At 38.0% G+C, this 12,016-nt stretch overlaps 1 protein-coding gene across 1 annotated transcript in view; it reads left to right on the plus strand.

Moving 5' to 3' along the window:
* obscnb (obscurin, cytoskeletal calmodulin and titin-interacting RhoGEF b) overlaps positions 1-12,016 on the plus strand; it is a 130,992-nt gene that overhangs the window by 48,002 nt on the left and 70,974 nt on the right. The window contains exons 33-38 of the mRNA XM_036592309.1: positions 4,369-4,635; positions 5,676-5,942; positions 6,523-6,789; positions 10,365-10,631; positions 11,095-11,361; positions 11,461-11,727. Of these exons, the coding sequence (XP_036448202.1) occupies positions 4,369-4,635; positions 5,676-5,942; positions 6,523-6,789; positions 10,365-10,631; positions 11,095-11,361; positions 11,461-11,727 (1,602 nt within the window). The remainder of the gene's footprint in view (positions 1-4,368; positions 4,636-5,675; positions 5,943-6,522; positions 6,790-10,364; positions 10,632-11,094; positions 11,362-11,460; positions 11,728-12,016) is intronic.

Here is a 12,016-nt window from a genome sequence, read left to right on the forward strand (position 1 = left end):
AAGACCACCTTCAGAGAACACCAGTACAACAGCGTTAGTCAAAATGCTGCCTGTACTTACTTACTTCTTTGTGAATGTTCAGTAATCATGATTAACCACTCTCAGCCAGTCTGAAACCAAGTCATATTATATTTTATGATATATTTTTAGGACATCCTATTCTAAGGTAATCGTCGTAACTGAAGTGCTTATCATTACGCCCAAAACAATTGCAGTGTTGTTCTTTTTGAGTAAGTGGCAGGAATATGGCTACATAAATGGAGGTTAGGCTATTCATATCACTCCTGAGCAGAATAGTTTGTTTATTGACAGTTAGATCCATCTTATACTTTTTTTTACCGAGGATATTTTGCTGGTAGTAATGAGTCAGTGTTCTGTGTAATCATTGTAGAACGGCATTGAGAAGGCTTCTTACACCACTTGCACTAAAATATTATGAACTTTTATTTCAAAAGTTATTTCATAGGTAAAGGTTCACTTTTTCACATCACCCTTTTAAAAAATATATTTGATTTAATGATCATAATCATTGTATCAATTCTAAGAATAATGTAATATTTCTTAACTTAATTTTGCTAAGAAAAAAAAATCGAGTTTAAGAAACTATTATGCGTCATAATTATTAATACTTGAATTACTAGGGACTAGTGTAGCCAGACATAGTACACAGTACCTTAATGTCAGGGCCAGTAGCAGACATCACTGTTCACACTTAAAAGTAAAATAATTTGCTCTATTTAAAAGCAGAAAACATGAAAGAATAAGTCTTCCTAAAATTATATAACTGAAATTGAGACTGGCCCAGGGCGCTCTTCATCCTTAAAATACAGTGGAAAAAATATAAAACCTAAAACGGTTTGTCATAGTAACTTCAGCAAGACAGTTTCATTTTTAGTTTCATTGACCAAATGTTAAACTTCATGTTAGTAAAATTGTTACTGTAATTATAATGAAATATATAATTATAACAAAAAAGGGTAATTTATTATTACTAATAAATGAAATCTTACATGTTAAAATATAATTCCTACAATCAAAGTTGAATTAAGATGTCATCACTCAATTTTTACCCATCTATTTTTAGAGTTTTTATATACTGATATATAAGATTATATATAACCTTAAAAATAAAACTTATGAACCAAAATTTTTGCATAATAGCAGGACTTTTAGAGGACCGGAGAAAATTTAATTCCACAGTTTATATATTCCAGCACACTCTAATGAACATTACTTGCGTTTGCTCCATCTGCACAGCACAGCAACACCCATTTCAAGACATATGAGGAGGAAGATTGACACAGTAAACTGTAATTCTTCTTTTGTCCCGTTCTTCCTCCTGAAGGAAGTGCATGTCTGCCTGCTTCAAAAGTGAACTCAAAAGGAGCTCTAAAGTCCATCTCTTCTGATCTAGTTACAAACACTGTTTCACCTGGATTGCATGAAGAGTCTTGGTCCACAGACAGAATCAGAGGAGCCCGAATGTCACCAAGGAATTTCTCCTTATTGTCCAAATACCAGAAGTACGCTGCTTGAACATTTCTCATCATCTGTCACTCCTGTATTTTAAAATATGGTGGGAATTTGGATAATTATAATTTCAATAATTCATGATGAGTGCAAAAAATGCAGTGACAGCAGTGGAAATGGTCATTGCTACTGCACCCCAGTTTGCACTTGTAGATCACAAAATCTGCAAAGAGTAAAATAAAGTGAGGTGATGCAAAGGGCAAAGTAAAATACTAATGCCTTCCTAACGTTAAAAACATGGCAACTTACATCAGCACATTTGACAGGCTGAGGAGTTTCCCCACTCTGCCTGGCTGACATGTGCTGTAAGTGATTATATTTAAGATGAAGTATCAAAAATAGGAGATATAAAACTATAAAGAATAAACAAGGGAAAAGCTCAGTTTTCTAATTGCAATCTCAATACACATCGCTGTATTATGAAACTGGTGGTGCAGGCAAGAAATGTCAACTTAATTATTTACAATTAAGTGCTTAAAAAAGATTTTCACATATAGTTAACATATAACTCCATTAACTTTCAGTATGACTGCATATCATTGCAAATGGTAGCTATTAGCAGTGTTTTCAGCAGTACTACACAATCTGCTCCATACCAATCGTTATTTAAATTAATGTTTAATAATGGATTATACTGTTATCGTCCTTGATAAAAAAAAAAAAAAAAAAACATAGAAATCATTAAGAGTCTAATGGTCTCGATTCAGCTGGGGTTACCGTTGTGCAACCAACAAATCGAGCAACCAAGTGCTTATTTTCCACAAGTTTTAAGGACATACAAAAATGTTAAAGTAATTTAAGAGTAAAGTTACAGACAGCAAAGTTTGTTATGAAAGCACTCGTAAATTTCGACTTCATTAATCTTCCCCGTCTTTTTCGTGTTATTCTGTTTATTCAGTGACATCACTGCGGCTTTTACTCCAAAGCCCACTTGCTCCTGGCGTCATATGAGGGGTGTTCCTGGGGGCGTGCCTGCATCACAGAAACGCCCTCATATGGTGCTGCTATTAGATCCTTCTCAATTGCTGGACCATTTAAGGTGGAACGGAAAATTCAAATTTGAAACAGGCGAATATGCTTGTGTAACCGTGATGGTAAGTGTGTTTGGTAGGGATTAAGTAGCTGGCCACCCTTTGGTTCTGCCTTTGAAAAGGCCTTGTTTTTAGACATGGAAAACACGTGGGCACGACATTGGAAATTACTTGCAGTTTAAAGTCGGTCGTTTAAAGGAGGGAGTGCTGTTAGCACACAAGTCTCCACAAATCTACACCAGAAGATTATTTGCAGTAATATCTGTCAATATGACAGGAGAAGTAGTTTTCAAAACATGTTGGGGTTATTCAGTGTTATATAACTGCATATGCAAGTTTTAGTAAAGATTTTAATTAAACAGATAATGTAAAAAGCGAAAACGTAAAACATAACATACAATTCAAGTAACACATAATCTTTAAAAGATAAACCACTCTACCGCAAGAACATGCATTCAAATTTAACTTTCTCTGTGCTGCTGTCTTTCTGTTATATTTTACAACTCTGACTCTGCTGATGTTGTTGAACATGCGAGTTTTTGAACAAGAGTAGGCATACATTCAGAATGAAGTTCAGATCATTAACAAATTTTTGATATCTGAAACATAGGTTTGAAGGTTTTAGGGTGATGTGATTTCATTGTGCTGTTTTTTGCAGTCCCTTTTGGTAGATATAGCCCATCATGATATGGCCATGGTGCGTTCTGCTTAGTAGGATTAGTGTTACAAGACCAACCTTACTGTGTAGGCATGTGATCTTTTTCCTCTGTGCTTTGATGCAGCCTGCCTTGTATTTTTTCAGGGTTGTAGGCAGAGCTCGAGTGGGCTTCGTTTTCAGACTGGGAGTTAAAAGATGCCAACAAGCTCACTCCAAGCTCCAACTATATTTTCTCTGCTACACACACGCGATGTTATCTTCTTCCAAAAAAAACAAACAAAAAGCTGTAGGGAAATCACATCTAATTTAGAAGAAACTGGCTAAATGATATTATGTTCAAATTAGGTTTCCTAGCATCTTCTTTTAAAAAAATCAGTCTATGCATTTTCGTCATCTTCATGTTGTTCTGTTTTAATGGGATGCTATAATGAGATCTCCAACCTGGCCAGCAAAGCACTTGATAAAAACTCATAAAATGCTTTATTTTCTTGCCTTCTTGGCTCTTCCTGTGCTTTTTGGCACTGCTGTCCAGCTTCATTATATTTATTCATGAAAATTGCCACATTGGTGAGCAATGTAAACATAAATAGCCTGTAGAAATTGCCAGGTTCACACCCCTGCGGCAACAGAACAGACTTATCTGTACCCACTGTGTTACTCAGTTGGCTAGTTACAATCATCAAACTGGAGCTGTACTGCTCAAGGAGGGGGCAGCTGATATAACCCCCAGATCACCACAAATATAGGCTTGCTTGTGACGTTTACAGTTTGTCTGTGCATTATTGTGTTTGTATGCATGGATTTATACATGTTAGCCCACAGTAACCAGCCCAAAATGTTACTGGCCCACCAGAAATTCTCTGGAATAACCACTCCGGTATTGGTTGTGGTAGCCACAAACCCAGGTGGTGCTATTACCAGAAACACTTCATGTCTCCCACCTCCCACAGCCTCCATGTGCACTACCTCACTTCAGTGGGTATATTTTGGAGTTCAATATACAATACTTTATAACCACCAGCTCCACATTCAAGGAGCAAGGAAAATCCGAACAAACATTACCAGCTTTCATCACATCTTATGCTTTGAATGTCAAACCTGAGAGGAAGTTTTGTGATGAAGCAATGCCTGTTTATTATTGTTCGTCAGAGGTGCCTGTCAGGTTCAAACTACAGCTGAAGAACCAAGAGGTTATGGAGGGCGAAAAGCTTTTACTACATTGTGAACTCTCAAAACCTGGCCATGAAGTGCAGTGGAAGAAAGGAACAGAAAGTGTCAGATCAGGAGGAAAATATGAAATGATACAAAGGGGCACCACATTTCAACTTCATATCAAAGACTTGGAGCCTGAAGACAGCGCAGAGTACTCTTGTGAGTTTGGGGACCAAAGAACCACAGCAGCGATAGTTGTGAAGGGTATGGACAAATTTGCCTCTTTCCATGGTCGTTCATTTGTGTTTCCCAAATTGTCATAGAGATTGTAGCTGTAACATTGTCTTGCCCTTGTCTTACCATTTGATGTTGTCTTAAATGTTGATTTATAAGCTTAACCAATTGTTGTACAGCTTTTCCAGTCATATTCAATCATGAACCTGAGAACCAAGAGTGTGTGGAAAGGAACATTGTTACTATGCACTGTGAGATTTCAAAACCTGGCGTGCCAGTGGTATGAAGGAAAGCACAGAAGCGCTCAAGTGTGAGTGGGAAATACATTGTAAAGCAGACTGGGTCTTCTCTAGACCTGTAAATCACTGATCTCAGACCCGATGGTGGTGCCCCACCTCCAAAAGTGGTGGGGCAAAACGTATTGTTTCCAAAAAATAAAAAAAGATATGGCGGAGTGATGGAATGTAGTTAGGCCACGGACTAAAACCACTTTCATGTCATGCTATTATCATGTCTTCATGTTTGTTTTGACCCTGCGCTTCACTGGGTTTAGCCTCAGATAGTAAACTTTACTAGCTAACATCTTTGAAGAGTATTGGGCAGTTTTCATACCCAGTTAGTTTTCTAAAGTACGCACCAATTTTGCAGAAAAGCAAGCGCTCTGTTACTCTTATTTTTGCCACCATGAAAATAGAAAAAAATAGAAAAAAAGCGTATTACAATCATAACAATAGTAATGTATACTCATTTATGTCTCATAACACGGTTGTTGTCCTGTGATGAAACCTGGCTTGACTGTACCAAGGTAGAATGTTTGTTCTATGGCACCGAAGAGCTACATCTACTACTAAACTAACTGCAGTGCTCCTTTATCAGTTCTGTTCCCCTTTTCTCCATACTACTGGTTAAAAAGCAATTAGTCTATTAGTGTAGATGTGGTCTACAAGTGGAGTCTGATCTAGCTGAACGTCTGTGATTTTGTCTGCCTTTGTTGTCCAAGTGATCTTCCTTGTGTCTTTGTAACATGTTACTGCATCAGAAGAATCATTCAAACCCTTGTTACTCCTCAGCTTTGCCAGTAATATTTAGGCGTGAGCTGCAGAACCAGGAATGTGATGAGGGCAGCAGTGTTACTCTGCAGTGCGAACTGTCAAAACCCAGAGTGCCAGTGAAATGGAGGAAAGGAACACAAGTGCTCCAGTCTGGAGGAAAATACTTCATCAGGCAGACTGGCTGTACTGTGGAGCTGAAAATCACTGATCTCAAACCTGAAGATGCTGGGGAGTATACATGCTTGTGTGGAGACCAGAAGACCACAGCAAACATGAAGATCAAGGGTATGAGCAGTTAATTATTTTTGGGGTGTACATTCATGATAGACAGCTTATCCAGACACAGGGTCTGGAATTGAGACAGACTAAGGGAGCCAAGTCTTGTCCACAAAGGGCTGGTGTGGCTGCAGGTTTTCATTTCAACCAAGCAGGATCACACCTCACACAGGTATTCAACTATTTGAGGACTGGAACCAACTGTTTAAACAATTGGAATAAAGTGAGCTCCTGCTTAGTTGGGGTGAAAATCTGCAGCCACGCCAGCCCTTCGTGGATAAGATTGGTAACCTCTAGTCATTCATTAGTGGTCAGTTTCTGACCACAGAACTACTTTTGACTGAATATGTTTAGGTGGCTGAGTATTTTCAACCCAGCAGTGGCATTAAGGTGTTTAAAAACCCCAGCAATGCTGCTGTGCCTGATAAGCTTGTACTAATGTAACCCACACTGCGTTGCCACTGTCTGTGTGGACTTCTTCTTTGGGTGATGCTTTGGAGAGTGTTTGTGCTGTCCAAATGAACTTCTTTGTCATTTTGTAACATGGCACCCCATTGCAAGAATCATTAAACTACTTACTGCACCTTAGCTTTGCCTGTGATATTCAAGCAAGAGTTGCAGAACCAGGAATGTGATGAGGGCAGCAGTGTTACTGTGCAGTGCGAACTGTCAAAACCCGGAGTGCCTGTGGAATGGAGGAAAGGAACACAGGTGCTCCAGTCTGGAGGAAAATACTTCATCAGGCAGACTGGCTGTACTGTGGAGCTGAAAATCACTGATCTCAAACCTGAAGATGCTGGGGAGTATACATGCTTGTGTGGAGACCAGAAGACCACAGCAAACATGAAGATCAAAGGTATGAGCAATTCATTATCTTTGAGATATACATTCATGATAAACAGCTTATCCAGACACAGGATCTGGAACTGAGACTACTTCATGATTCAATTTTTAAACTTGTCTTACAGACACACGCAAAGGTCACTAAACCAAAGTTGCTGGGTCTTTGTACAAACACTACCTCTACATGTAGGTCCTGGCGTGAAAAAGTTTAAAAATCTCTAACTTTTAAATTAAACTTTGTCCATGTGTTTGGTCACTGTGGTTACAGCTATGACCTATAAAAATATATAATAATAAATAATAATAATGACCTTGCCATTAACATATGGTTGTATTATGAAAAGAGACTTTTTGACTCTAGGCAGGCGTCTCATATGCATTCAAGCAAATTTTCGATATCTGTATTTTTAATAATTTTATTTTATTCTATCTTATTACTATTTTTTAATAATATGTAGTTATGGTCATTTTATATTATGAGTCAATGTATTCTACTAATTATGTCATAAATCATACGTCAAAAAGTCAACTTTCTCTATGTTACTGATTTGCTCCAAAAGTTGCAGGATGAAATTTGTTCACAGCAACAGGCGCCAACAGAACTCTGTGCACATCAGTGCTGAACGGTTGATGAATGATGTGTTGCTAAAGTGGTTACTAGAACATCAATCCATTTTTCAAATGTGAAAATGAAATGAAATTTACACTTAAGTTCATTTGAAAATATAGGCATAGTTTGCTTTGCAAGATAGTTGGCTATGGCTAGAACCAGCTAAAGTTAGTAGCTGTCCCTCCGTCCAGTTGTTCAGTCTTCTGGCTCGCTAGCTAGTCATGACTATAGCATAACATCCTATTTAATAATAGTAAAGGAGAGCTGTGTGAAACTTATGACAGGGAGTGGCCTCATCTGTACTTGTGCTGCTTCCTATACATTGTGTTTGAAAATACCATGTTGACAGGTTCCTTTCATATGTGGCTTTATTGTCTATGTTCTCTAAATTAATTTGGATTGTTGACGTAGTCTATGTGAATTTATGCCTCTTCATTTATGCTCTTAATTTGGGTGAAGCAGACCAGTCAACTCTTTTTCAACAAAAATGACAGCAGTGTAAGCTAGTGTAAAAGTAAATCAATAAGTGAATGTCATTTTCAACAATAACAGCACAAATAATTGGCATGAAAATCTCTAAATAAATATACAGTATCTACCCTATCATAAAGTCGGAGATTACGGAGGTGCAAAAACGGATTTAGTGAAGTTTTAAATGAATCCCCCCAAAGTCTTTATATGTCAAATTGCAGAAAATGACATCATTATTTTCTCAATTCTCTGTTTTTCTGGTGAAGGGCCCACATGATTGAGCAAGGCTAAACAATGTTCTGAGGGTATTCTGAAGGGCCTTTTGCTGAGATGCAAAGAGTGAGGCTGAAGTGGGCTAAAGGAGAAGGAACTGCAGGAGTCAAACAGATTAGACAGTCAAGCTTAAACAGCTAAAGAGTGATGTATAAAGACATGGTGTCCAGAAGGAGTGAGATGAATGGAAGCCTCTGTGATAAGATGCAAACGTATGGTTGAGGTGACGTTTAGAAGGACAATGAATAATCTTGCAAATTAGAGGGGAGTATTGCGAGTGTCTATAGGGTAGTTTTGTTGAGTTGAAAAGCCCCAGTAGGTGGAAGCATTTCCAGTGCTGCACTTGTATTGTACAATTTTTTTTTATGTGGGTCCAATAATTGTTAACATTTCAGCTGTAGGTGTAGCTTTTTTCCCTCTTTCCTCCAGTCACCCCAAAGGTAAAGCAGGGTGCTGTAAAGGGGGCAAAAGTAAATGGTAGGCGATGATGTGTTTTTTCTGCGTGCTGTCTGTCTGTCTACAGTCAGCAGCTTTGCAAGTAAAGCTGTTTTTAAAAGCTGTTTTTCTGTTTTCATGCTCAGTGAGATCATAACTAAATGCAAAAATCTTCACATAAAGTACATCTTTTACATATTTGGAGATACAGATATCAAGTCTTTAATTTTAACAGTGTTGATGTAAAGGTGATATAATTTAACATGTGACACAGCTAAAAATTTTTTAGAGACTCCCCATCTGCATTTGTTTGAAATATGACAGGGTACCGACAGTACAGCAACTGTTGCCAACTCAGCCACAGTGACAAGGTGGTTGTGTGTTTACACATCTTTTGTACCAGTACAATTACAACTAAATCATTCTATGAGTACATTTTTGGCAACAGATAAAGTGGAACACAGCAGTATATCCACATCTGGAGCCTATGGTCAGGTGATGTGTTTTTAATGTCTATAATATATCACAAATTGCATTGTTTTGGATATATGTGTAATCTACTCCAATACATTAATGAAAATATAAGATTTAAGTCCTTAAAACAAGAAGGTAAATCTTTTTATCCAAAGGTTTGCCTGCATAGCTTGGTAGAATGCCAACACATATTGGTTTTAAAGCACATACTGTTTGTGAACAATTCAAACAAACCTGGCATGAGTGCTGGGTTCAGTTGTAAAAGGCTGAGGGGCTAGTCATACCATTTATAAGAAAAGTTCCAAAACTTTGCTGTTTTAAATTCTTCAGAGGGGAATATAGATTATTTTTATTTTGGGCAGCTTAGTTGTGACACTGTGTTAAAAGTATCCCCATTATGCGCAGGCTCTACTTTAGCCTGGCTAGCTTTTGCTGTTATTTGGTGATATGCTTTATAAGAAAGTGACCAGTAACCTTTGTGATATTTTTGTTTTAAAGAGTCTAACATTATTTGAATAATTGATGTAAATCGATTCAAACATTGCACATTTAGGATTTTCATTCTGCCTTGTTAGATAACAGTGTGATTTACCACAAGTTTGTATATATTGATACAAAGTGGTATCAAAGTGGTTTCTATGCGATTTATGTGTACCTTCTACTGGACCTTTTCCAAGGGGAGAGGGACCCTGAACTAACACATGTTCATAATACATTACATTAGAAAAGGGCAAGGATGGTAAATCACACAATATAAATGACTAAATCATAATTACTAAAATAAACAGATCACGCTAGTGTTATGATTTTGTATGACTCCATGCTAATAAGAGTAGCCAACTAATTGATCTGAAATTATTGGGATAGCTAGTTTGGTTGAGATAGGGTCTTTCTTCAAACTAGGACATCCAGAAATTAAATAACCCCCTTCATGGCAGTAGAAACATTTGCATCTTATACAAAGACAACCTTGAAGACTTCATTGGGCTTTTCTCTCACCACTAAACAATTTGCACTGGAAGGCAAAGAGACAAATACATCATTGCTAATTTCATCTTGAACCTGGAAAACGTCTACATCACACAATGAGTGTGGGCAGTGGATCTGAACTTCAGATTTATGCACTCTCAAAATGTAAAGGACTTGAACGCTAATGCTAATTATTGACTACAAATGTACAAGACAAAAATGATCTGCTTACTGTAAAGGACAGTTTGAATCCAGTACACCACTGCTTTGGAGAATAGGTCCACATAACGTGTCTGACCGTTTTATGTAGGACAGTTCTATTATTCCTTATCCAATAACTTTTCATGGTTTCTCAGCTTTGCCAGTGGTGTTCAAACATGAGCTGCAGAACCAGGAGTGTGTCGAGGGAGGCAGTCTTACTCTGCAGTGTGAGCTCTCAAAACCTGGAGTCCCTGTAGAATGGAGGAAGGGAACACAGTTACTCCAGTCTGAAGGAAAATACCTCATCAAGCAGACTGGATCTATTGTGGAGCTGAAGATCAGTGATCTTCAGTCTGCAGATGCTGGAGTCTATGTCTGTGATTGTGGGGACAATAAGACCATGGCCAGCATCAAAATCAATGGTAGGAGAAGATTCTTGAATTGTAGTGTGATAGGTGAATTTTAGTTCAAATGGCAAAAAGCAAATGGCTTCATATTTATCATAGGTATTTCGTACTTTTTCCTGCTTTGTAATAGGTAACACAACATGGCCTGTTACTGTTGTTTGTTGTGGGGTGTATAATGTTGCCTGTGATGTTAAAATGTTAATTACATGCACTTTAATTAAGACTTTCTTTTAGGGGAGGACTTTTGATGTAGATGGTGAAGAAGTAGTATTTTATTCTGGTCTTGGTAGATTTTTGTCTGGTATTGCTAGCTTTGATCTCTTTTTGAAATCATTTCTGAAATCAGTCTAATGAAATGGGTATTTTTTAGCACTACTTTTGTTTTACTATTAGATTCTGCCAGTAATCTGCCAGTAAGGTTTTAATTGTGTATGTGTGGTACATATCAGGTTTCTTATTCTGCTATTTAATTCATTAGCTCTCCCAGCAGTGTTCATTCAAGATCTAAGGAACCAGAAAGTAATGGAGGGGAAAAGTGTCACCTGGAGCTGTGAGCTTTCTAAACCAAACATACCCATTCAGTGGCGCAAAGGTGAAGTAGAACTTTGCCCTTGTGACAAATATGAATTCAAGCAAGATGGCCACCACGTCCAGTTAGTCATCCACAACCTTGACCCCGAGGACTCTGGAGAATACACTTGTGACAGCGGAGATCAGCAAAGTACTGCAAGCCTGGAAGTTCAGGGTAGGACTGAAGTTTTTATTCCTATAAAGGATAAAACACTTGCTTTTCCTCATCATCATGATCATGACCATGGCGCCACTTTTTATCTTCACTTCGCAGCATTACCTGTTCTATTTAAGACCCCTCTGAACAAGCTGGAGGCAAAAGTTGGGGAAAATATCACCTTCCGATGTGAGCTCACTAAACCAGGTGCTCCTGTTGTATGGAGAAAAGGGAAGAAGATTCTAGAGTCCAGCAATAAATACCAGTTAAAACAAGATGGAGCAGTGGTTGAACTCATAATCCATGGGCTACAGGGAGCAGACTCTGGAGAGTATTCCTGTGATTCTGGGCATGAAGTGACTTCTGCCCCACTCACTGTAAAGGGTAGGGATATAAATTATTTCTACATTCACCGATCATGTGTCGAATCACTCTACTTCTGTTCTATCCCACTTTGTACTGCACAAACTCACATTTTAAATTTTCTCACTTTCTTTCAAACTCACACTTTCCATGCCCTTTTTTCTAACAATGTCCTTCCTTCCATTTAATCTGATGAGCATTTTCCAAAGTCTCATTCCTTTTTCAAAGTCACGTGAATCTGGCATGAGTCGCACTGCACTTAAGCATGTTTCCTTTTGTGAAGTCTTATTGTTTTGCCTCTTCAGTGTTC

Source organism: Colossoma macropomum, unplaced genomic scaffold, assembly GCF_904425465.1.
Source record: "Colossoma macropomum unplaced genomic scaffold, Colossoma_macropomum, whole genome shotgun sequence".
NCBI classification, from domain to species: domain Eukaryota; kingdom Metazoa; phylum Chordata; class Actinopteri; order Characiformes; family Serrasalmidae; genus Colossoma; species Colossoma macropomum.